The 27,962-nt window shown below is 38.4% G+C and overlaps 1 protein-coding gene across 1 annotated transcript in view; it reads left to right on the top strand.

Moving 5' to 3' along the window:
* Window positions 1–27,962, top strand: part of NYAP2 (neuronal tyrosine-phosphorylated phosphoinositide-3-kinase adaptor 2) — a 201,954-nt gene that overhangs the window by 78,049 nt on the left and 95,943 nt on the right. The window contains exon 2 of the mRNA XM_027119892.1: window positions 17,466–17,767. Within this exon, the coding sequence (XP_026975693.1) occupies window positions 17,466–17,767 (302 nt within the window). The remainder of the gene's footprint in view (window positions 1–17,465; window positions 17,768–27,962) is intronic.

Here is a 27,962-nt window from a genome sequence, read left to right as displayed (position 1 = left end):
TTTTGAAGGAAGATATCAGAAATCAAGATATGAAATTACACTCTTCCCAAGAAATTGGGTCCTACAGAGGGTAAAAGAGGTTTGAAAGAAATGATTTGCAAATAGGTCTTCCACATGTATCTGTCAAGGTATGATTTTGTTGTTTTTGATCTGAACTTGGTCATATTGTATAGGGGAATGTTATTTACTGTTTTTGTTACTGATGCTTTGGGAATTGAGGTAGAGTGGGGGAAAAAAAAAGTTGAGGTAGAGTGGAGTAGATTGATTTCTGCTCATAGAGCTTGTATACACAATGTAATCACATTTTTACCTCCATCCTTATGGGAGGGTCTTGTTTGCCTGAATGTCACAAGAATGTTAGTTGTAAGACAAGAGAAAACTATGCAGCTTGTTTATGTCTGTGTTTCTTATACCTTTATTGGTAAAAACTAATAATACCAACGCAAAACAATGCATTAACTTTATCTAAACTCTTTAAATTTGGCTGGGAAGAAATTCAAAATACTTTATTTGCTTATCATGCAGAATTAAATTAATAGTGCTCATGTAACTTCTTCAATGCATACAGTCTACACATGTGCTTCTTTTGATAATTTATAAGGACATGTTAGTAGGTCAATTTTTCTGTCAAAATAGTCTTCTAAATGTTCAGGACTGTGCTAGGGCCTTTGGGAGCTAAAAACAAACGTAAGAAACAGCACTGATTCTCTCTTCCCCACTTTAGGAACTTTTACTTTATTTGGCAACAAAAAAAATCAAAATTATGAAATGAATTGGAAAAAAAATCTGTTCTATTTGCACTTCTGAGGGCTTAGGAAGTAGACAAGTTTAGAGAAATCTGCTGTCAGTGAGAGTAAATTGAAGGGTGAATTGATGGTGTATTTTAAAGCATATGTAGAATTTGAAGAAATGAAAAGAATATCTTCTACAGAGAATGAATTATTCATTCATCCCCCAGTCTAAAGTAGGTCCCCTCCACTTTCCTCTTTCACATCCACTTTCACATCTATCTTTCTCTTTCACTCTATATTCTTCCTGGCATTAGTCTTAATCACCTGGCTCTGCCTCTAGTCTCTAAGTTTGGGGAAGATAAATATCTTGTTCTCTGCTGAAAAACCAGGACCTAGAACACTACCTGGCACAGATAGGTCTTCAATAATTATGGGTTTAATTAACAAATTAATTAAGTGTTAATTAATCAGGGGTCTGTGTTTTTGAGGGGGTTCATCAGCAAAGAACGGATATTGGGAAATACAGAAGCAGAAAATAAGTTTGAATGTGTATGGTGTTGTCACATTAGAACATATTTTAATATCACATACTATTTGAGATATTTGAGCAAGGGAGTGTTCCCTTCAATGGATCTTCAGTAGACTGACCTAGTAATGCTATGGCAGAACCATGAGAAGAGAAGGCTGCAGACCAAATCTGGTGTGTTGCTTGAGGTCATCTGTGCATGTGATGAAGACAGCCTCGCCTGCTAATAACCGGAATTGACTGATCATGACCTCTGCATTTGACACTCCCCTGTTCATCACATAAATACTACACTACAAAGACAAGGGTGTTGAGGGTGTTTGCCATGGAGTGATAATAATGACTGATCATGAAACGTAAGCTGCATGCAGAAAGACAATTTTTACAACAATTGAGGAGGAACACAGAGGAGATTGCAAGACAATGGATAAGAGGTTTCAAAAAAGTGTCAAAGGTAACTTGAGATTAAGCAAACAGAGGTAGTGAGCGAAAAGACAAGTGTCAGCAGTCAACGATACATATGTTTAATATTAAGGTAATGGAAGAAGTTAAGTTATTGGTAATCAAAAGGGTAGGTTCTGACTATGAGAGAGGTGGCTGAGATAGGAAGAAAAGAGGTATCTTTGAGAAGATTTCAAAAATTGAGTGGCCAGGGAATGTGTGTATATTTCACACTGTGTCTTAACATATTCTTAAATTAGCCTAAAACTTACCAACTTTTCATCCTCCATTTTTTTAAACTAAATGAGTTGCAATGTAAATCTCTTTCGGTGATTCCAATCTGGAATCCAAGGTTTGCAAATGCTTTAAAAAAAACTGAAACAGATGCCCATAAATGACAGTTATAAATGGGGGTAACAATCAACCTTTGCCAAAGAATCATTAAGTTAATTGTCTTCCTTAAGTTGAACCATTCTTCAGTAAATGAGAAACTCCCTTCTCAGTAACGCAGCCATGAAGTCACATTTCCCTGCTCCCCTTAGAAGTGTGTAAGAAAGGTTTATTTTAATAGGGTAGATCTTAAATTCAGATGTGCTCTTCATTAAACGATAAACCCTGAGGGCTATGTATCTTTCACTACTGTGTAACACAGGCAACAAATAACAGATAATAAATATTATAATGAGGCCAACTAAGATACCGCATCCATTATAACTGGAAAATTGTTTCTTTTTATTTTAAGATGCACTGTGGGCATTAAAACTGTTGCTAATCTGTTGGGATAATAGCTTTTAATTTGTTATGAATAAAGATGTGTGGGAGAGGATGAGGTTTGATCAAAGGCAAATTTTTAACACTGGACCCTGAAGCCCTTAAGGGCTGCACCTTGAAGTGAATAACCCAAGTGCATGCATTGACATGGTGTATTAGATTCAATCATTTTGTCTGAAGGAAACCAATCAGGGAAAGTGAACTGTTCCCAAAAAATCATCCTAGAAAAACAGAGCCAAGCTTCTGGCCTCTGCGTAGGCAGTCCATGGCATCTATATTTCAATCTTTTATGTTACTACATTCGGGTGCATTAAGCAGATGTACAACCTGTTGTGTAAAAAGACAGCACATTGGCCACTCCATTTAGGGTAACTAATGCATCTGTGAATGAGCGTTTAGTTCTGAAGCAGTATGTCTAGCGATTCACATTTACATGTCACTCTGATTATATGGATGAGGGATGGAAGGTTGGATTTTGGAATTGCAGGCATTTATTTTTTAAATGGACTTCAGAAATGTCAAGGAGTGCAGTTCCCAGACTTACCGGTTTGCCAAGATAGTGTGTTCGATAGAAAAATAGTTTCTGTTGTTAAATAGGAAAAACACTTCATGAATATAACCTGACCTTGTTTTACACTCACATTTTAATGTCACAAATATCCTGAGGGATCGTTTGATGAGGTATTTCTACCCTAGTGATAGATGAATGAATCTATTTAGAAATGATTTCCCTAGAGGTCATATGATGATGTACGAGCAGAGCTAGAAACAGAATCTCCTAACTAGGGTGGAAAAAGCATGTGTCCTGTGTGTGTCTGTCTGTCTGTCTATCTCTGTGAGATCTATACTGTCTCTCTTTCTGTAGATGTAAAGATTATAGATTTTTTCCACTTTACCAGTACTTCCTGGAAAAAAAAAATGGCTTGACTGCTTGTTCAATTGTAGATCTTGAGCTCTGTCTTCTTTAGAGGTTGGGAATTTCTGGATGACATAATGTGCTTATACGCTATATTTCATTTTACATCTTCACTTCCTTCCAAACCAAACTTCTATTATTTTTTTTAATTTTGTCTTCCAGACTTATTTATTAAAGCAAAATTTCTAGACAGTTACAATCCTTTAATTTAATATATACCTAGAAATAATGAGTTAAAATAATTAACTATATATTCATTTTAATTATTGTCTAAATTTACTTTAAATCCCTAAACACTGACATGTTACTTTTTATGTGCAAGGAAGCATACCAAATGCTAAGGGAGATAAAGAAATGTACAGAATTTGATCCCCATCCTCAAAAATTCTAGAATCTCATGTTTGTGTATGATAGCTATAAGGCAGAAAGTGACAAATAATACACAAGAAATTCAAGCTAGAGGAGAGAGAGTATTGATAAAAGGTTCAGGGAGAACGTGGCTTTCAGTTTAGGTTCTGATGAACATGAAATTTATTTTTTTCAAGTGGAGGTATAGTTTGAAGAGGAAGAGACCCCAGGGAGCCAGAATTATGTGAGTGGGTGGAAAGGAGGTTGGGTCATACATACAAAGCCCGAATTGCCTTATGGAAAAAGTGGACTCTATTTTGGGTAATCCTGAAAGCTCTAAAGAAGGGAATTGAGGTAATCCTATTTCTTTTTTAGGACTATTTCTTCAGGTTAATGAATAGGGAAATTGAGATAGAGAATCCAACTAGGAATATCACTTAGTAGCCGAGACCTCGTAGATAGTTTGGAAAATAGGAGACAGATGTGAGATCAAAGGAGACGAGGAAGGATTTGTTGACCAGTGTGTACATAGGAAGAATGTAGATGTCAAATTACTTGGGGGTTTCTGTTCTCTGTGACTGATGGCATGAGGATGCTATTGAAGACAAAGTTTCAATAGAGGGAAGTGGGAGACGATGCAGAGTTAGTTTTGGAACATATTGACCTTGAGTGTCAAAGGGACATCTATTCATATATTTAATAGCATATTTCAAGTTTTTAGAAAGGGTGAAAGCCTTATGTTTAAGGCAGAGCTGACACTACAGCGTCTTTATTCCAGTTCTCTGATTTTGCTTGGCAAATTATACCATCTGTCTTCTAGAAGGTAAATGAATAGGTGGCTATGTACTTGGGAGCTTTACAGATGCAAGGAAAAATCCTTTTTCTGGATATAAAGTCATACCAGAAATAACTTTGTGTATACTAGTCCTTTTCTGCCAGTATTTTGGATAATACAGACCCTGAAAAATGGGATGCATATCTTGCTAGTTTTGCACACACAACAATAGCAGAAGCTTTCAAAGGTGATGTCAGTATCTAATGTGGCATCATGGATAATGGTCAGGGCTGGGAAAGTCACTAGGTACCCAACTTCTCAAAAGAGAAAATATATTGAAATGGTACTGAAGAGCATGGCATCTGCTGCTTTCTTGAATTGTTTAGTTCTTTCCTGAATTCAGGGCATTGCTTTGTATGTTGTCACCACTAGGAAAATGTGTTTACTTCCAGCACCCATTTCCAAAGTGCTTTCAGAATATAATTGCTCAAATAATTTTCTGTGAGTAAATTAACATTTTACATTATTTAATTAACTGTACATAATTATACCTGAAGAAAAATTTGACTTTCTGTAGTTCAATGGCTATCTCTAAAAAACTTCCTTTGAATCAATGATCTTGGAGTCTTTGCTGATAATTTAGTGGGATTTTTTTTTTTTAGGAATGAAACCAACATTTTTGAGACTTATTGAGCCTCTACTGTGTGCCAGGCTCTTTGCTAGTTGATTTTTTTTTATAGAATATAAACATAGAGTATCTAGATCTAATACAGTTGGGACTGATTAAACAAAATATTTAAAAATTGGAGCAATATTAAAAAAAGAAACACATAAGCACATATAAAGCTCTTTAAAACTGTAGAGTTGTAAATATACACTGTTTACCAAATTTGGCAATAGAGTCTTTTATTTGTGTGTGTTTTCCCTAATTGGATTTCCATATAATCTTTATGCACAAAACATGTCCATTAGTTTTCACTTTTTAATTCGGTTTCAGTTTCCTTAAAGCTGAGCCCCAATTTAAAGACATTTGGAAAAACAAGCAAACAAACAAACATAGTTCAGACTCCTTTTAGATTTAACAGATTTACCGTAATCTCACCACATCCAACCAGACCATGTATTTTTTTAGTAAACCTCCTTTTATTGAGTATCTTCCAAACCACTGACATAGTTTTACAACAGAGTTTTCAGAGAAATTCTCACTAATTTTTCAAACTCATGTTTCTTTGATTTATATACTATTTGATAATATAATTACAGCAACAAGTGCAATTGACATGAGCAGTTTTGAGAGCAAACTTAACTATCATCAGCATACAGTTCAGTCTTCTGAGCGTAAGTGAGTGAGCCTGCCTACCAGCCATGGGCATTCAGAATGCCATGGCTGTTGACCAAAATGTTTTACAAAGTTAAAGAAGAATTAGATCTAATCCGGGGATTTGTTCAATAAAAATTAGTTTAGAGGTTTCCACTGCGTTATTTCAGGCATCCAGATTGTCTATAAACATATGACAGGTAGCTACTAGAAGGCTCCATTTTGTTTCAACAGTGAAAATAATTATTGGATACTTGAGTCACATAGTGTCCTGGCAGCTTTTCTTTCTAATGATAGTTTGAAAATGCCTAAATCAAAGAGTTTTTAAAAAGAAAGGCTCTGAAAATATCAAGCAATTTTTCGTGGATCATATCTTTCCCTGCCTTCCATTATCTCTACTTACTTTCCACTTGCTGCAAATCATTCATGGTCTGTCCCTCAAGCAGCTCACAGACCAGAAGAGATCAACTCACAGATGACAACCGTAGAGTGCCATAGAGGAGGTGCTCCGATATGGAGAAGGACAGAGCCCTCTGGCAGCCCTGACAGCCAGAGGCCTGGAGATCAACCTTGAGAAAGCCTGGCTGATAATAGAAGCCTTTGTCAAGGAAACCACATCTGAATTAGATCTTTAAACATGATTTAGCCAAAGGAAGAAGCTCAAGCAGACAGAGCAGCATGACTGCTGGCTGAGGTCACAATTGAACCGGTCTGTGTCCTCAAGACTCATTGCCACCCTTTGCATACAGTCAATCTTGAACTTTATCCCTGAATCAACAATCTGGAACAAAGTTAAAGTGGGAACGTGTTATATTAGGGTAATTTTGAGTTCAAGGAGGGAGAATGTTGCAGATAAGACTTGGTATAGGATCCAAATCTGAAAAGACCATGAGTGTCACATAAAAGTTTGGATTTTTCATCTGAAGAAATAGAAAAGCTATCAAAGGGTTTTAATTTAGGGAGTGACATGAGCAAATCTGCACTTACAAGGATAAATCTGGCAGCACCGTGGAGAAAGATCCGCTAAGAGGCAATTGCATTAATTTAGTCCTGAAATTATGAGCACCTAAACCCAGGCAGACCGGGGGAGATGGAGAAGAGGGGATTAAGCTGATCCCTGCATTCGGATTACTCTTATAACAAGGGCAAGAATTAACAGTGCGCGAGTATTCTCAGATTTTTCCTTTCTCCTTCATCATAAACTAAGAAAATGGCAAGTGAAGGAAAGGAGGAAATTAAATAAAACTATCATCCGTCCTGGTGCTTAAGAAACCTGGGAGTTTATTCTTGAATTATGCCCATATATACAGTTCTCCATTCATTTAGTTAATAAATGTTTACTGGGTACCCTCTTTGAGCCAAGTACAGTTCCAGCCACTGGAATTACAAGACAAACAGGTCCAATGAAGTTCTACCCAAATAACTCTAATTTCTCAGTTTCTGTCGATTCCAAATGTCTGCACACACATTCTCTTCTCTCCACTTCTCTCCCTTACCTGATTAAGTCTTACTCATGCTCTGCATGAGCTGAAAAGCCACTTCCTCTCCCATGGGACTTCCCAGACCCTCAGCCATGGTTGGGGCCCCAGGACTTGTGCTTCCATTGCACTTGCCTGGTACTTCCTCTGAGAGAACATCTGATCACATGGCACTTAAATCATGCTGGTTCAATAGCCTGTGATGCCCTGAGGACACGGACCCCTCTGCTTTGGTCACTGCCCAGCAAGAGTAGGCATTCAAATACTTTGTGAATAAATGGTGAGTAAATGAATTAAATGCCTCAACACAGGGAATTGTTTCTTCCTCCATAAAAATGATACTTTTAGAAAGCCAAACTCATCACTATACTTTAAACTGGCATTAAGGTAGCCTTCTACTCAGGAAGTTCAAGGCTGTTATATGTTAACATTCTGTATTTCTAGCTTCTACTTCTAGATTGAGAAATGAGCCACATATGGTTAGCTAAACTCATTTGTGAAAACTTGGCATGTTCTCAAACCATATTCAAAGCTTATGTTAGTTTTGAAGACACAAATAAAAAAATATATTTTCCAGAACCTCCCCTTCTTTGGTTGAATTTTTGGAAAAGATCTCCCACGATGTGAACTTCTGTAAACTATATTCTAAGTTGAATCTGAATATCGTTATAGGATTTGAATTTTCCATATACTGTCTCTTCTTCAAGCCATGACACTTTAAGGAGTAGAGAAGTATTATTTGTATATAGAAATGAGGAATGTTTTAATTTTAGATTCCAAAATACCATAGATAATAACATATGCTAATCTTAAAAGCACTCGACATGTTTCAAGTAAAAATAAGACTCTTAAAGATGTCCCATAGAATTTGTTCTGGCTTTAATAAACATTAGAGTTCAGTTCCATCTCTCTAGAGACTAAGAAGTGAATAATAGGAACTTTGATAAAGGTTAAAAAAATCTCTCTACTCCCCACTAACCTCCTCACTTTATTTTATGACTAAGCATTAAATCAATGGGCTGCAACATCAACTTCAAACTCTTGGCAGTGAGCACTTATGATAAATAATGACATATTTGTTTCAAGCATAACTCTAGCCATGATTACCTTAAGCCCTAACTTTCATAAAAATCTTGAATTATCATGGAGTTTTGATAGAAAAAAACCATAAAATCCATTCGAAAATTTGCCCAACTCTATATTATACCCACAAATATGACAGAACAGATAAATTATTTATTTTTGTTACTTTTCCTTCATTTTCAAGCAAGATCTTTTTTCTCCCCTAATTTGGATTTGGAAGTGTATTGCCTGACAATTATTGTCAAAGCCCTCTTACAGAAATAAGCAAAATGCCTTTATACTGTTAAAGTAGTTTTTCTTTTATGGTGCATAGGTTGGAAATTTATCATTAAAATGCCCTCCTTATAACTGGATACGGACAGGTAAAAACGTTCCAGAGTTGCCTGGCAAACCAGGAAGTTAGGGAAGGCGCCTTAATATTTGTCTAGGCTCAACTTGGATTGGACACCTTCCTAGGTGTCTTTGACATTTTTTAATCTTATTTTAATTTCTTATAACAACTCTGGAAAGTATTTCCCTTATATAAAGATAAAGGTAATGGAAGCTCAGAAAGTATGTACCTCCTACATAAAATCAGATAGCTACTCAATGGTTGATTACATATTTAATATTCTTTCTGAGACACCAAATTTTGGGCAGAGTTGAAGTAGCTTAGCAAAGAGAAATAATACAGTGCTTAAGCATATCAATTTTAAATATAACATCTGGAGTTAGAAACTGAATCCCTTCTCTTCGGGACAGGTTTCTTTTTTCCCATTGTTTTGTTTTATTTAGTTCTGTTTTGCTATTATAGCTCACCACAGCAGGTAATAAAAAGATGTGTAAAGATCCCATTTTTAACACTTGACCTTGAGATCCAAGAAGCACCAATAAACAGCCAGACACCGGAAATTGATGTCTGGAAAAACATGAGGAAGAGTTAAGATATCAGGAGCACAAAAGTAGAAAATAGATATCATGGAGGATATGAAGTGCTGACAATGAATGTTTGTGCCTAAGGCAAGAAATCCACAGGTTGTGGCTTTGAATAAGCAAGTGGGGCTCAGGGAAGAAATTGAGGGTAATGGTGAGTGAACGATTTGGAAGGAAATATGAACACAGTTTAATGTTACTGGAGCGAAGTTTCCACATCAAAGTGTACTGCATGATCAAAAATATATATATGGGGCAAAGCTATTCGACACTTAATGATTTCCACTTATACTGTTAAAAAGGAAGGATATTTTCCAGCAATAAATAAGAATGATGCACTCATTTCCTGCCCTGTGTCATTCCTAGTCCTTTCCTGATATCAACTGCATTTTCTGACATGTTAGCCAATAATATTTATTTAGTAATTGCTGCATTGTATTGGCTCATTTAGGACTGTATGCCAATGTAAGTGCCAGAAAACCCAACTAAATCGGGCTTCAACAAAATGGAATTTAGTATTTGACAAAACTGAAGGGCCCTAGGATTTACCTAGCTGCAGGCCCATCTAGATGCAGGTCTACGATGCCACAGACCTGGTTCCACCAGTCTCTCTTTGTAGCGGCAAGAGGGCTGAGGCATTTTGAGATGCTACCCAGTGCCAAGGTTTACTCTGATTCACCAGTTTGCCAGTCCCTACAATAGTCATGGTGGCCAGGGGCATCTGGTGATTGATTGGCTGAGTCTGTGTAACATGTTAAACTGAGAGGAAGAAGACTGCTCTCCACGTAGGAATTATCATTGCTAGAATTAGGGAGAATGAATACCTTGGAAGCTCAAGTGACAAGTGTCCACAAAATTCTCTAAGCCCTCTGTCATCTATCTATCTACCTATCTATCATCTATCTATCTATCATCTACCTATCTACCTATCTATCATCTATCTATCTATCTATCATCTATCTATGTACCTATCTATGTGTGTATGTATCTATGTACCTATATATATGTGTATGTATGTATCTACCTCTGTATCTGTGTATCTATGTATCTAATCTATCTCCAAAGTGGATTTACTTCCTTTCTTCATTGTTTTCCTTCATAAAACAAGTATGTTTGAGCACCTATAATGTGACAGTGTTTATAATAGTGAGCGAGAAGACAGGACTCCCGCCTGCATGAGGCTCAAGGTGAGTGGATGTGAAGTGCCACTTGTGCTCATCAAGGCCTAATGGGGCTGGGATGATGAACTGTGTGACAATTGCCATCTGCCAAAACTCACGGAGGATGTAATGAATCACACCTCTCTCTCAACAGTCAGACTATGGGTTGAGGCATATTGCCTGTCAAAATAGGAAGAAGTATAACATACCAGTCTTTTGGCTCTTTCTATGTATAATTTTTCATAAGCACAGATTGTTTTAGCTGGAAATGATACCAAGAATAGGCCAGTGTTGAGGGGGGGAAAGGGCAAGTTCTAGAGCGGGCGTCCCTCTGGTGAGTGGGCTAGCGGGACTCACAGGGCAGCATAGGGTCATCAGTGTTAGGTCTTGCGTATTCGCAGAGAAGGCAAGAGGAAGACAGCATCAAATATAAACTTTTTAAGTAGTAATTTTAATGAATAAAATCTCGATATTGATTTCCTTCTGCTCATTCATTGTAAAAATGCCTAACGTGAAGATTTTGAATACTTAGCAGATGACAGTGGTAAACTTGCCCACAGGTAAATTTTATTATCTCCTTTAGAGATATAGTCTCCACCTCCCTTTCAGATTTACCCCATTTACTTTATGATTGAATAATCCCTTACCCTAATAAGAGATAAAGACATCTTCTTGAAAAATCAACAGAAATTTTCCAGGGGCTTCAGAACTTTGCAAAGGTAAAAATATACTGGATTATGCATCAGTGTCAGAGATGGATTTTTGAGCTGAGCTTCACAGAACTGTTACAAAAAAAAAAAAAAAAATTCCAAGCAAGAAGCAAACTCCTAGGTAACAACACTGTTTGTATCCCAACTTCCTAGATATCCTTGAAAGAGGGTACACATATGAACCGGGATTCTGGTTTTTCTTTTCCAGTGGTTCCCAGGAATACTCTACTATGAGATATTGGCATATTTGCTTCAAAATGACACAGAGAAGCAGTGCCTCTGTCACTTTTAGAGTTGGCATCTCACCTTAGCAGCTCACCCTTCTCAGGGGTTGCGTTTTCATCTCTGAAAGGAAGCATTTCTCAGAAGAAGACATAAAACATTAATGTTGATGGATTTTCAAGAAGACAGCAAGACAAGTAACAATCTCTATTGAATAGCATTGTCGAAGCAGCTCTGAAGTTCTTGTTTTGTACCTTCCTTTGTCAGTCCCGATCAACGGGTACTTTAAAAAAAATCAAAGCAAGTACTGAAGAAAGTTAAGAACATGGAGACTGTGTTTGCCTAGATTATCTTGAGTCAAATGTAAGATTTTGTTTTGACTTTGTGCACAGTTTTTTGAGGTTACATGGTACCATATGCCACTTTTTCTAGAGATATGGCCTTACATTGCACATTATGATCCCATAAACAGAATTCAGGAGGACAGGATTTAAAAGTAGGAAGTGTAAAGCTAAAATTATTGACTGCATATGATATGTCAGATTCCATGCTAAATGCTTCATAGCATTTCAGGTAAACTTGATAACAATTCCATGAGGCTAATACTACTTATCTAATACTATCTAATACTATCTAATACTACTTATCTACTACTATCTCTTAAGGAAATGGTCTTTGGGATCAGCAGCTAAAGTAGAGGTGCTAAATGGTGGAGATGAGGATAGAAACCACAACTCAGTGATTCCAGAGCACAAATGTCCAGGTCTGTTCATAAGCCAATAACTTTTTTGGAGAAGTTTACAAATATTTTATCAATTACTTCTAGGAAAACAACTTACTTTGATTTAAGTAGTACTTTATTTTTTTTTAATTTTATAATAGACAGACAAACCAACAGACAACTACCTTCATTGTGTGAGAAAAAGTGTACTTCTTTAAATTCAGGGTTATGAAACTTATTTTTATTTTTATAACATGAGATGTGTCAGGCTTAATCTATCTTGAGCACTAGAGTCTTACTGCAAAAAGACTCTGCTTTCTTCAGCCCACGTAATTTTCACTTCAAGCCAACTATTCCTATAGTGGAGTTAGTTCCTACTTTCCCAACCAGCATTTAAATACTCAGTCTGAAGCAAGAGACTGTCCTATTTTCACAGGCATTTCTTATTTCTGGGGTCTCACTTTTGTTATTAGACTTTCTCTTTCTTGCTTCTTTGGTTTCTGAATGTCATAGATTGTATGATCGTTCCCAAGAATGTTTGTTCATGACCTCCAGAAAGCAGATACCAAGATAGATGAAATTTAGAGGGAGAGATTTATTGAGGAGAATGCCTGGGATAAGGAGGGAGCAGGAAAAGGCAGAAAAAGCCTCAGACCACAACGTAGCATGACACCTGTGGAAGGAGAAGGGGAAGGAAAAATAATTGGATAGGAAGAGCTTCAGACCATGGTGTAGCTATGGGCAAGTCTCGGCCAGCCCAATAGGGAAACTCAGACACAAGCACTCCCACACTGGGCAGAAATAGCCAGGTCCCATACCTCATATGCTCAGCTGTTAGCTAGGAGCTTTCCACGGGCAGAGTGGCCTTGACCTAAATGCTGCATCTGATTTGAAGACTCTATGGCTGGTGGCTGTCAGCTAAGTGCTGTTCTTAGAGAAGTTTCATGGCTGCCGCCATTCACCCCTTACGCTCAGCAGATGCTCTTCTGCAGGTTTGGGGACCAGCTCTTTCATGGATCCTGTCGGATGCTTCATGAGGGAAAACTTACGAGGGGACAGTTGGTGTGAGAAACTATAGCTCCTCTCACTGCAGTTCATATGGGGGTTGCAATTGATATGCATTACCTCCCTCCTCCCACACTTATTCTAAATTCACCTCACTCTCAACTAACACCTCTGCTGGTCTCAGTGGCTTGCCTGGTGGTGAGACTAATTTAACGAGAGGTTGGAACATCTGGTCAACAAAACCTTCTTGGGCCAGGTTGCTGCAGGTGACCTTTCAAACTCACAGCTGGGCAACGGAGTAACCAGAGCGGTCCCATACATTTTTATCTCTGAACCATCTTGTAACAGCAGCTCCGCTTCCTCCTATTGATCAGGGTCCATGATCTCTTCCACAATGGAGACCTGTCTTCTTGTCTGCTGGCCACTATACAAAGGGAGCTCAAATTACTTAGGAGGCAGCTACAGCCTTGTTGTTCAATGGGACCCTTACTGTATCTTCGAGAAAGAGTATGCCCGCTTTGGAGACCAAGACTTCTAACTAGGTAGAGACCAGAATTATGGGGGCAAGAAGCACAAAACCCCTCAATGTGTCACTAGTTGTCAGCTACCTTCATTCCTAATGTCAAGTTCCCTCTTGAAGGGAGATCTCAGAGGCATATGCTACAAGTGCTGTACCTGTATTTGGTCCCCTACCTGGAAGAGGATTATGCATCCCCACATATTGTCACGTAACTTGCAGTGATTTCCTGTTGGAAGAGAATCTGTCCCCACTCTGTTGACATCAAACTTGGCCATAAGACTGGTTTTAGCCAATGGAATGTGAGTTCAACATTACATGCCCCATCTGAGCAGAAGCTTTAAGAGACACTGTGTGGTTCCGTGAGTGCTTTTCTCTCTCTGCCATGAGAACATATCTCAGCAGGGGCTAGATCCGAGAATGAAAAAGGCATGTGGAATACAGCCACAGCTGATGCACAGCTGACCCAAAGAATACAAGCAAGAAGTAAACCTGTGTTGTTAAAAATAACTAAGAATAGGGGATTATTTGTTACTTCAGGGTAACCTAACAAGATCTGACTAATACATTGTACCTTGTCTTACCTGTGATATTTTGCCTGGTCTCTGGTAAGTCTCCTTTGTCCCACTTTCTGATAACTCTGTTTCCCTGGCTGTTTCTAACTAACAGATGTCAGCTCATTAATGTCTCTAACTATTGTTCTTAATGTTTCTGGGGGTTTCTGGATTGACTACATCAAAAACATCTGGATAGGGGCTTCCCTGGTGGCGCAGAGGTTGAGAGTCCGCCTGCCGATGAAGGGGACACGGGTTCGTGCCCCGGTCCGGGAAGATCCCACATGCCGCGGAGCGGCTGGGCCCGTGAGCCATGGCTGCTGAGCCTGCGCGTCCGGAGCCTGTGCTCCGCAACGGGACAGGCCATAACAGTGAGAGGCCCGTGTACCGCAAAAAAAAAAAAAAAAAAAAAACATCTGGATATAGTTTTTTAAGAAACTCATTAGTTACAGAGCATGGCTAACTGGCTACAGAGATCCTGATTCAACAAATATGATCAGGTATTTGTCCTTAGTATGGGTCTAGGAATTTTTAAAATCTCCACATGGTGCTATCCTAAATTCAGGAATTAGTTGTATGCTGTGTTTCATAATATTCAATTTCCTTTAGATTAATCATCTTTACTGGTCTCTTGAACCTAGGTGTACCATAGCCTTTATTGCTTACCCTCAGCCTTGGATAACGGCCTTTCTATCCAACTTCCCATAGCCCCACATCTTCATCCTGCATTCACAGCCTGGTCAAATTGAATTTGTACCTGAGACCTGCCATTGTTTAAAGCATACACTGAATTTCTCTTTGGAAAAAGTGTTTGTGTGTGGTGTGTGTGTGTGTGTGTGTGTCTATGTGTGTACACATTACATATATGAACAAAAGGATAAAGAGTTACAGGAAATTGTTTTATGCTGAAAAAATGTAATTTTGAAGCAGCAGAGCTAATTATCTGGGAAAATGTGTAGGCCCTATTTAGGTCAAAAGTAACAGAGAAATTGCTGATACAATTATTCCTCATAACTCTCATAACTGCCTATGTGCATTAATACATGCATAAATCCCCTCATGTGGATATGTTACTGGGAATGACTGTCTAAATAATCCTCAAAGCACCTTTTATTCAGTAATATGGCAGCAGAAATAAGGAAAAGACATGCAAAATGATTGAGGCAAATTTAGATGAGATCAAATATTTCATCTTCTATGAGAAAGATTGTCACAATCATCACAAATCAATGACAAATCTTCCCATTCCATCACACCCTGATCTCACCTCCACCACACCATTCTGCCTTAAATTCTTACTGATTTTTCACAAACCATTCCATCTGAATTTATTCTAGTTTAATTTTTTGTTGATGTTCTTGAAGAAAGCGCAGAACGTGAAATAGGTGAAAACACTACACGGATTTAGGATACTGACTACTACGATGTGAAAACTTCCACTTAGACATTTGCTTGATTTCATTCATGCTTCTAGGTATCCACTGCTCCAGTTAGTGCACTGATATTTCTTCATTTTGCTTTGCAAAGATAGTATATCTAGTACCTGAATATCGACTCATAATGCTCAGAAAAAAAAATGAAATAAATATAAAAAGAAAACATTTGTGGTTGAATAGCAAGTTGTGATCAGAATTAAATACCAGAATCAGAGTCACATATTCTTGTTGAATCCTTTCTGGCTCTATTCACAAGGGTCATATAATTGTCATAACTCCTTCAGCGAAGGGGGAAAAACAAATATTTACCATGATTTTTCCCACTGGAATGTAAAATGTATGACAAACATTAGAGTCATGAAAGATACAATAAAGAACCAGCTAAAATTAAGATTAAAAAAAGGCCCCAAAAAATTTATATCTGGAAAGGTAGATTCAACAGGCTTCCAAAATTCATATACTCAAAGACACTTTTTTACTTCATACATGTCTAAGAAAATCAACCCAATATTTCTAACAATTCTTCTTTTTGTTTCCTTTACTGGTGAATGAGCAAAAATGGGGAAAACTCTAGAAAAACCTCTCTTAAAAATTCATATTGACATTCATTTCCTTTTTCTTCATAGAGTCACCATTACTTAATAGAATAGAAAGGTGCCCAACAGTCATTTCCTATATGATTAACTGAGCTTCAAGCTGAGAGAGTTTTCTTATATATTTTAAAATTTCTGTTCAAACTTTCCAATGTAAAACTTAAAAACCTTACATTTGGAAACCTTGCATACTCTGAATAGGACTATCCTAGGATCGGATGAGATTTTAACTCTGGATACATCTCTTTATCAGATGCTGCTATTTGATTCTGTGAGACTAATCTATTAGTAGAACTAAGTTACTAGTGTAACCAAAGGATTCTGGAAACCCGAGAGAGATTAACAATTATTCTGTTGATTTAAGCAAGTATTTTCCCCTTCCTTCCTTCCTTCCTTCCTTCCTTCCTTCCTTCCTTCCTTCCTTCCTCCCTCCCTCCCTCCCTCCCTCCCTCCCTCCCTCCTTCCCTTCCTTCCTTTACCTCCTCTTCACTTCCTATCTCTCTCTCCCCCCTTGTACTGGTAACAGAACCCCTTTTGTTGTTGTTGTTGTTTTGTTTTTCCCTCTATATTAACTAGGTAAAAGTAAAAAAAAAGATCTTGATGAAGTGGAGAAGAGTTTCAAATGCTGCCCCCTTGACCTCAGTCATGTGTCAAAAGTCTATGACATATATACACTACTATATATAAAATAGATAACTAATAAGAACCTACTGTATAGCACAGGGAACTCTACTTAATACTCTGTAATGGCTTATATGGGAAATGAATCTAAAAAAGCATGGATATATGTATATGGATAACTGATTCACTTTGCTGTACACCTGAAATTAACACAACATTGTAGATCAACTATACTCCAATAAAAATTAAAAAAAAAAAGGCAATCTACAAGTCATTGTCACAAGGAATTCTTTTTTCCTTTTTAAGCCACAGACAAGATTTACCTGAAAGTAGAGAAAAGCAATTGAAGATGAAATGTGCTACGTGGTAGCTTTTTTTTTTTTTTCTTTAGAATACTATTTTGAGAGTATGTGGATACTAGGATACCAGAATTTCTGATTATGATTAAATTGTATTTGCTTTACTGTCATATTGAATGCAAAAGCATAGAATATTTTCATGTTATTGGAAACGTTTCTTCACCAGTGTCAAGTTAAAATGTGAACTATCAACAGTTATAGATATGCTTGTGCCCATGATCTTGCACATCCTGGCTCACTTGGCGCGGGTTTCGTCTTTCTTTTACAGCATAGGTGGAGAAGTAGGGCGAGGCCACGAAGGAACTTACGTGGGCAAACACTTCCGCATGGGATTCATGACGATGCCCGCTCCTCAGGACAGGCTGCCCCATCCTTGCTCCAGTGGCTTCTCTGTGAGGTCGCAGTCGCTGCACTCGGTCGGGGGCACAGACGATGACAGCAGCTGTAGCTCCCGGAGACAACCACCCCCCAAGCCCAAGAGGGACCCCAGCACCAAGCTGAGCACGTCGTCCGAGACGGTCAACAGCACGGCAGCCAGTAAGAGCGGGAAAGGCCCCGAGCGGAACGAAGGTAAAACCCGCCAGGCCCACTTCACTTAGAAAGAAACTTCAGGCCACGTGTCTGGATCCGCATACTAACCAGCATCTGCCTTCCTCCCTGGGTCGCCTAGTCCTGTCTCCCTCCCCCTGAGTCTTAGAAAAGAGGAATCCAGGGGGGATGGCTATTTATCTGGGTGTTGTCAAATGACACCCAGAAAAATGTATTTAATTTATAGCCTCGGAAAAGGAAAGCAATATATGAGTTTTCCAGCTCCCTTTAAGCTTTGAATCATTAGAAAATTATCTTGCCTAGCAATATGTCTAAAATTTATATTTTCTTGCTTTTATTAGTATTATCTGTATGATTATAGAAGTATCGTGATCATTAGGGAGCTTTGTAATGCAGGAAAATATAAAGAAGAAAAATTGTAATCGTCTTTAGAAATGATCATTTTTTTAACATTTTGCTGTACTTCCTTCCAGTGAATATGAATTTATGCATGTTTGTGTGTACGTTTGTAGTATACACACACGTGTGCACGTATACATATTAAAGTCTCTAGTTCAATCTCTATTCTATTTCTACCTATATTTATATTTTTCCTCAGCCATGAAATACATAAATCAAATATATCTTAGTCTCCTTGCTGGTCTATGATTATAAATTAGGTCAGGTTAACACTATATCTCACCAGCTCTTTAGCCTTGCTTGAATAAATAAGTTTCAGCTTTCCTGAGTTTTTCCTGAGAGTCCCTTGGTGGGAGAGTAGTTGCAAGTGTGTTTTGATACAGACGCATTCAGATTTTTGTGTGTCAGTTGTGGAAAATGCTTCAGGGTGTCCAGTGCTGCCAGTGACCAACTTGAGAGCATGGCTGTATGAGGTCCCAAGGTCTTTCTCTTACCCTGTCTGTCCCTGACATTCTCCCCAGTTGGCTTCCCTGAGCGCCCAGTGTTCCAAGTTTCCCAGTAGCTTGCAGCAGAGAGCGGAAGCCAGGTGGTCCTTTCCTCAACTGGGTAGGTTTCTTTGTCACCTGGGCTCACCAGTCCCTCACAAAAGCTCCCTCATCTTCTGGTCTAATCCTTCTACCGAAGCTCAAACCTAGTCCATGAGACGAGTGCCCAGGAAGCATGTACCATCTTTTCTAATAGCCTCATCTCTCCTTTCTCCCATATTGGTGTCCAAGTGCCTATTTAGCCAAAAAAAAAGAAAAAGAATCTTCAGAGTATATTGAAGAATACAAATAAGTGCCTGGAGATGGAGCGAACCCATGCATTCTATAGGGAAAATCTCCACTTATGCTCAGTTTTTTCCTACTTCACATATATGTAAAAATACATCATGAGTGTGTGTTTGTGAGATTATATGTGTGAATAACATGTGTATATGTATATTTACAGAATCGAAATCCTAGTGTATAGAGTTCTATGTTTTATATTTTCAGTTATTTTCTTGTGACTATTTTCCATGGCATTCAGTTTGTTGGGAAACACCATTTTTAGGAGGGGCATATACATCATGATACTTTATTTAATCATTATCTCTTTGATGAGGTCTTAGGTTGGTTCCAGTTTGTTTTGCTATAATGAATATCACTGCAGTGAAGATGGGTGTGTGTCTGTGTGTCTGTTTGTGTAACTCTATTGTTCCTCTGATGTCTTGGAACAGATTAGAATTCTGAGCCTTTTTACTCATGAGTCAAGGTCATCAGTATGTCCTTCAACTTGTAACACATTGATGTTTTAGAGACAATTTAGGTGTTTCATTTACTTGTTAATAAACTAAAAGGCTCTAGAGATCTGCCTTCTGTAAATTTTAAATATTGTTCCTAAGTTTCCTCTGCTATTGATATATTGTGCCTTTCATTTCTCTTTATATCCTGTGATCTTGTTTCCAAAAATCACCCCTTTCCTACTTTTACTGCCAGAAAACTGCATAATTATTTACATTAGATTGTTTTCCAAAGCAGGTTACTGGTTTGGAACAGTGGTCTCTGAATGATGAGGGCCTAGAATGATTCAAGAATAAAGAGGAATGAAAGACCCATCGGAAGGGGAGGGGAAAATAAAACAGACAAGGCAAGCAGACAGTAAGGAGTGTGTTATCAGGAGCGTAATGCTCCTGGAAACATTCCTGGAAGCAGTGTAACGTATACACTTCCGAATAGCACCCCCCAGGAAGGGGATCTGGGGCATTCAAAGTAGACACATGTGGAAAATCATGATTGTCCCACAGAAGAAACATTTGAGTGGTGATTCAATTGTCTTAAGAATGAACTTATTACCATTCATCTGAGATGCTGTAGGTAGCTAATTCCTGAAGTAGAGAAGCTCATAATTCTTTCAGATCCCTTCTCCATCTAAAGATCTAAGCCTCTAAATAGCTAGTTATCAAACAGAAGACAGCAGCTCTGTTATCTTTATTCCTTCTGAGGACAGAAGGGGAGACAGTGAGTAAATTACAGCAGCAGCAAAGACTTATCTCAGACTTGGAAAACTACTTTATGGTCAGTGAGGCTTATTAAACATTAGGTTCACGTTCAACATCTTTCCTCAGAAGGACCTCTAAGGATGGGTTGAGAAGCCTTCAGCTGTCGTGCTTCTTTGAGGGTGGCCAGTGGACCAGATGGACTATTAAGATTCAGTGCAGAAATGGTCAACTTCTGTGGAAGAGTGATTCTCAATGCAAATTTCACCTTCTCTTCAGAACACTTAATCAAAAGACAATTGCAAAACTGGATATATTCAAATCTCTTCTACCAACTTATGACTTCAGTAACAGGAGAGAATCAGGGCTCAGTTGAGACATGGGAAAAAATTCTTGAGTCCAAATGCATGCATGCATATGTGTGTACTTAAAGCCAAAATTATATAAATATGTAGATTGCTCTTTTATGAATCCTCAATTCTTTATAATTGTGAGTTAACTGGAGTTCATTACGGAACATATGTTTCCTTTACAATTTTTCTAGCTATCAAAATTATAACAAAGATGAAAAGTGACTTTTATAAATCTTGGTCTGTCTTTTCTTTTTACATTAAATGTCAGCAAAATCAAAATATTGATTCAGTGGCATTAGAATGATTTCCATGGTAACCAGCTTCTATTTAGGTAGGGGCTTATGACTTCCTTGTGGCTAAAAGTAAAAAAGAACTGGACCTGTAGCAAAACAGCTTTTCAGAGTAGGAAAAAAATAGTTTAGTTATGAATACAACCAAAACTCACATGCCAAGAAAATTATAATTTAGCTTTTAAAAATTGTAATTCTGTCATATTGAAAATATATATTTACTATTCTGTTTTAGGATCTTTTATAATAACACCTTTAAAAACATGTACAGTAGAGAAGATAAATTGATCATAAATATGTGATAAATATTTTAATTGCCCTTTGTATTGCTTCAGTGTGATGCCTGCTTAGTTTGAGGAAAGATCAGATGAAATAATGGGAGTTAACTAGAAAGGAGGAGAGGCCTGAGAAGCTGTGTCTTGTGTAGGATACAGAAAAAGCAGGAACCGTGCAAATTCTCATTCTGCGTTCCCATTGCTCAGGTCAACACGTATCCCATTTATCAGAAGCATCATCCCTAGAGATGCTCTGTGGTGCAGGCAAAAGAGGCTGTACTTAGAATCTACAGACCAACATTGACTTTGGGCCAGTGACCTAATGAGACTCTTTCTTTACCTTTAAAATGATTCTAAAGCACTGAAAACTGATCATACTGCCTCCCTCACAGGCTTATGACAAGCCAGTGGGCTAATGGCCACAATGGGGCATGATAAAAAGAAATTGCTATACAAATGTAAGTTCATACAATTTTAAATGTGTACTTACTACCTATTAATAGGCTTGAATAACATGAAATTTTAGTTTAGTGTAGCATATATATTAAAAATAAATAGGAGATATAAGGCCTTTATTATGTTGAGGTTGGTTCCCTCTATGCCCACTTTCTGGAGAGTTTTTATCATAAATGGGTGTTGAATATTATCAAAAGCTTTTTCTGCATCTATTGAGATGATCATATGGTTTTTCTTCTTCAATATGTTAATATGGTGTATCACGTTGATTGATTCACGTATATTGAAGAATCCTCGCATCCCTGGGATAAATCCCACTTGATCATGGTGTATGATCCACTTAGTGTGTTGTTGGATTCGGTTTGATAGTATTTTGCTGAGGATTTTTGCGTCTATGTTCATCAGTGATATTGGCCTTTAATTTTCTTTTTTTGTGATATTTTTGTCTGGTTTTGGTGTCAGGGTGATAGTGCCCTCATAGAATGAGTTGGGAGTGTTCTTTCCTCTGCAATTTTTTGGAAGAGTTTCAGAAGGATAGGTGTTAACTCTTCTCTAAATGTTTGATAGAATTTGCCTGTGAAGCCATCTGGTTCTGGACTTCTGTTAGTTGGAAATTTTTAAATCACTGTTTCAATTTCAGTATTTGTGAATAATCTGTTCACATTTTCTATTTCTTCCTGGTTCAGTCTTGAAAGGTTATATACCCTTCTAAGAATTTGTCCATTTCTTCTAGGTTGTCCATTTTTTTGACATATAGTTTACAAAACAGAAACAGACTTACAGATATCGAAAACAAATGTATGGTTACCAAAGGGGCAACGAGGATAAATCAGGAGTTTGGAATTAACATACACACATTACTATATATAAGATAAATAACCAACAAGAACCTACTGTAGAGCACAGGGAACTCTCCTCAATATTCTGTGATAACCTATATGAGAAAAGAATCTGAACAAGAATGAATATATGTATATGTATCACTGAATCACTTTACTGTACACCTGAAACTAACACAACATTGTAAATCAACTATACTCCAATTAAAATAAATAGGACAGGAAAAGAAATACATTTAGTATAATGAGGAAAACATTTTTATTAAACTTCAAGTACTTCTAACACTTTAGACTCCTTAAAAAAATTTAAGTATTCTTTTTTTTTAACTTTTTTAATATATTGGAGTATAGTTGATTAAGGGTATTCTTTTTTTGAAGTATAATTAAGGTATAACATTATGTTAGTTTCAGCTGTATAACACGATTCAATATTTGTATATGTTGCATAATGATCACCACAATAAGTCTAGATAACATCCATCACCATACATATCACCTATTTTTTGTGATGAGGACTTTTAAGATCTATTCTCTTAGCTACTTTCAAATATGCAATACAGTATTATTAACTGTATTCACCATGCTGTACATTAAACCCATAGAACTTATTTATTTTATAACTGGAAGTTTGTTCCATTTCACCCATACCTCCCAAACTAAGTATTCTTAACTTTCATTTGTTTTAAGCCATTCTCAACTCTTAATTTATGATAACGCTTCATGATTGTCTTTACAAAACAATGAACTGGGATAGTTCTCCTGGTTTCGGAGCACAGGCTCCGGACGCGCAGGCTCAGTGGCCATGGCTCACGGACCCAGCCGCTCCGCAGCATGTGGGATCTTCCCGGACCGGAGCACGAACCCGTGTCCCCTGCATTGGCAGGTGGACTCTCAACCACTGCGCCACCAGGGGAGCCCCTATCTCCTGGTTTCTGATTTCACCTTCTAGAGGTGTTTGGTAGAGTCGTATCTATGAATTAAAAATTGGAATACCTGCAGGAACATTTGGAATCTGACTGTCCTCAAAAACTTGAACTGTGTGGTTGAGCCAGAACCAAAGGAAGGCTAAGTTCATTATAGAATCACTGCCTTAAAAACAAAACCAAACACAAATCCCTCTCTCAAGGTTACCAAACAAAGTAGATTACAGCCTTCAGCAATGTTACTTTTCATGCCGCCATTTATTCTGCCAATGCTTTGAGTGCCTACCTGGTCGTACTGGAGATCCGGTGGTGAACAGAAGTGGTCCTTTCTTTCATGTTACTTACAACCAATTTTGTTTCCAGCTCTCCTGCTCGGCCTGTTTCCCTCTATCCATATCACAAAGCAAGCACTGATGTACAAGAATCTTCTCTAGAAACCAGAAAATCTGGCATGATAACTACGTGAGCATCCTCCATGTAATTAGTTGTTTAGCTCTGGAAGAAACAGCTTAACACATTTTAATAATGTGGGTTTTTTTTTTTTTCCTACAAAGAATATTTGTTGCTCTTTCGCTGTTCAGTGCTAACAGTTTAAAGGTGCCTGAATCTGATTTTGTACCAATGTACAGCTTCGTAAGCAACCTGTGAGCATTTGAGGAGAGAGGAGGAGAAACAAGTTGATTATGCTTTTTACTGTGGGGAATTTACAGGTTCACCAGGTCAGAATTCCAGTTTGGGAACCTGAATCAGCCCTAGTCAGGGCCAGCCATAAACTTGATTTTGCTTTCTCGATGACTAGCCCAGATTTCTGACCCTTCCAAGTACTCATATAAAAATGTAACACTTCCGTTTATGACTCAGCATGACATATTAGCAAAACATGGGCTTCAGAGGCAAACAGACATATCAGTGCTGCCAACATGTAATACAGTGTCTCTCACAGCCTCATTTTCCTCATATGTACAATGAGAATAGCAATCCTGGTCTTAGGTGGTAGGTGGAATCTTGTCCAAGATATTTATTCAAAATTCCCCATTCCTTGGTATAATTCACCCTGGATATTCCCTGGAACTGACAAACCATCAGTGGCCTGAAGATGGAAGGGGCCATGTGGCACGGAACGTGGGCACTCTCTAACAGCCGAGAGTAGTCTCTGGCTAAAAGCCAGCAAGGAAACAGGGACTTCAGTTCTATAACTACAAGGATCTGAATTCTGCCAACAAGAATGGGCTTAGAAGTGAATTTTCTTCCAGAACCTCCAGACGAGGACCTAGACTGGCTGCCACCTTGACTTCAGCCTGAGCAGAGAACCCGGCCTTCTGGGTTCTGGCCATGCCAAGACTTCTGATCTATAGAACTGTGAGCTAATAGAGTGGTATTGATTTTTAAGCTGCTCCATTTAGGATAACTTGTTACACAGCAATGGAAGAGTAATCCATTTTACCAATCTGGAGGCAAAAAAAGTGGGGCAAAATCCATTAGCAAAGCACATAGCTGAGAGCCTGAAGAATAGCAGATTCTCAGCACCCTTGCTGCCCTTCCTCTCGGCACTGGGCTGTATTTTCGGATAGCAGAGGGTAGTTAAGACAGTGCTGGTAGCGTTCCAGATTTCCCGGACCAGACCTTGAAAGTAAATGAGATGATAGAAGTTCAGAAAATGCTGACATATTCGGCCTCTCGAGTATCTGCTTAGCTCTTTCTGCATTTGTTTGGATCTTGTCTTGAGAGGTATGTCCTTTCTCGCCAACAGTGTTTGTTGTTTCAAAGGGCTCAGCGATGGCTTTTCAGTGGTGTTTTCAATGACCCATTTAAATGACTGCAACTTGCAGGCTTAGTGCCTTTTTTCACATAACAAGTGGCACTTGTACATCACAGTGTGCTTTCTAGAAGTGTTCAAAGCCCCATTTAGCACCACACTAATAAAACACAAGGGAAGTGGGAACAAGCTCTCAAAATTTCCATCGTTTTGGCATTGGGTAGTGTTCTAGTGTTTTGTTTTATGGGATGAGACATGGGGAATTGTCATCGAAGGCCCACATTCCTGGGTTTCACTTTCCAGGTTGACAGAATCAGAAGCTGCTAGGCTTCCTGGTGTAAAAGCCATCTGTCATACCAGGCTGCTCAGACGGAGACAGAGCTGTACATCTCGTGTGTGATCTTTTCCTAATGTACCCTGGGACCTATGAATAAAACCGTTTGTAAGTCAAATCATCTTTCTCTTGGTCCTGGCCATGGCTATTGATTCTAGTCCAAAGAACTCCCCTGCCTCTATATGGTCTCACTCAACACCCTTTTAGTAGCAATCTGGATTTGGCCTCATTTGTCTCAGTGTCTTAGATTCATAAGAGAATTTTTATCCATGTTGTTTGGCACAGATGGATTCTTCCGTGAGAAACCGATAAGCTCAAACTTCCCGAGTGTCTGTTGTGATCAGGGCATTAACTGTGAAGGTATTCTGTTGCTGTACAAGTTGACACAAATTTTGTGGCTTAAAATAATACACCTTGATTATTTCACAGTCTCTGAGAGTCAGGAATCTTCTCAAGGTCTCCCAGGGCTGCAATCCAGGTGCCAGCTGGGGTTGGAGTCTTGTCTGAGGCTCAGGGTCCTTTCTTGCTCATGTGGGTATTGGCAGAATTTATCTCCTTGTGGTTGTAGAACACATGACATCTTACTTCTTCAAGGACAGAAGGAGAAAGTGTCTCTCTCCCTTTGATCCTCTCCCTTCAGGGAAGGCCTACATGTTCTCTTAAAGATATAACCCAGGATAACCTCCCTTCTGATAAAAGCAGAGTCAACTGATTAGGAACCTTAATTACAGTAGGAAAATCCTTTCACCTTTTTCCATATACTGTTACTCAGTCATGGGAATAAGATACCATCATATTCACAGTGCTGCATGCACTCAAGGAGAGGGAATCATACAGGGTATAGGAGTCTTGTGGACCAGCCTAGAATTCTGCCCACTTGGGGTGATATAAAGGAAAATATGCATATATCGCTTTCCCAGGAACTAGCTAACTGTCTAGTTAGATACTTAAGAAGTCAACTAGTGGAAAGTTAATTAGCAATGCGAAAAGCAAACTATAATTCAATGGAATAATGTAAATACCACAAGACATCTAAATAATTGGTAAATAAAAAGGGCAAAATATAACTCCCTTCCCCATTTCTCTCTTTGTCTTTCCTTTTATCCAAATAAAAGAAGTCATCCCTGCTGCAAAATGCCTGAATTATTATTTTTGAGTTGAAAGTGAGAAAATCTCATTTCTCTTGGCCTCAGCCTTACCGAAGGCTCATGGAAGTCTTTCTCATGGAAGACATGAGAAAATATACTCCTCAGTCTGGCAGCTCCCAGGCCAAAGGAATTCTGGAACATAAAGATCTAAGTAAATTATTGACACCAAAATGGTGCAAATATGAAAAATTGTCGTGTGTATAAATGTCAGTCTACTTGATCCTCACTGCCGATTTTCCCAGCTGGTGAGCTCTTTTGTTGACCCAGTGGTCTAGCTTGACCCAGCACAGTTACTGTCCCCTAAAACCCCTGATGGATGTGGGCTAGATAATGCACAGCATGTTTGATGTGGTGAGGATGCTCCCCAGGGCTTTGGCCTGTTGATTCCTCCAGAACCCCAGTATTGTAGGGATTAGTGGCGGTAATTCATACCAAGTACCTTCCTGTCCTCTGTCTACCTGTTGAGTAGCATTTTGACGACAACATGAGACTACGTGTTCCTAAATTATGCAACTTCTGAATTGCAACAATATCGTCAATTTCCAGTTATGGGTAAATAGACATCAGAAAGCATATGTCCTCAAATGAAGAAGAAAGTACTAAATGTAATCCTCATTGCAACTTTCCTCATGGTCCCTGTTTTTGTTGGGCCTCAAACTTGGATAGAGATTTATCTCTTCTATGCATTTATACTGAAGCATTAGGAAGTAATTTAGTAAATTCTTAAATTACTAATTACTAATATTTTGTAAGGAAAATGAAGGAAAGGAGTTGATAGCCTGCCTTTCTTAAATGGTCTCTACCTCCTTTAGCTCTCTTCTCTACAAAACTGTCACCTCTCCTCTGTTTCTCTAGACTTCAGTCTGGCCACTGAATCCTGAAGCTGAGAACATCATCCTTAGAAGGCAATTCAGAGCCTCCTTGCACTTAAATAAGCATGTTCCCTGGGAGTTAAGCCAGCCCTTTCCCTATCTTTCCAACCTCAGTCAGTATCCTTCTGAGGGTATTCCTGATAAAAACATCTTCTCCCATTTGGTTACATAAAGCATTTGATATTTTACCAAACAAGTTAAAATGTAATTTTTGTTTTTAAAATTGGCATAATCTCCTTTATATCTATACTGTCCACTTCATAGATTTAACAGTAATGGGAAGGAGTCTTTCCAGTGGGTGAACTTTCCTCAGGGCATGCTGGAAATTGGATTAGCTCATTTCAGAGGAATCCAACCTTGACTACTAATCTTACCTACTTCTAACCTTGACCCAGTGGCCTCTTCAGCCACTGTCCTGCATGTCTCCTTCCTTGTTCAGCCAGGTTCTAAAAGACCTTCTGCATGTCCTTGCTCCATGTCCGCAATGCTCATTTGCACCAGATCCTCACTTTATTACCGACTCCATCTTCACTGTGCCACTGAATCCAGTCTTG

This window comes from Aethalodelphis obliquidens, unplaced genomic scaffold, assembly GCF_003676395.1.
Source record: "Aethalodelphis obliquidens isolate GAN/ISIS:26980383/991018 unplaced genomic scaffold, ASM367639v1 scaffold2, whole genome shotgun sequence".
NCBI classification, from domain to species: domain Eukaryota; kingdom Metazoa; phylum Chordata; class Mammalia; order Artiodactyla; family Delphinidae; genus Aethalodelphis; species Aethalodelphis obliquidens.
The sequence above is the reverse complement of the archived record's forward strand: the minus strand, read 5'-3'. Positions and strand labels throughout refer to the sequence as shown.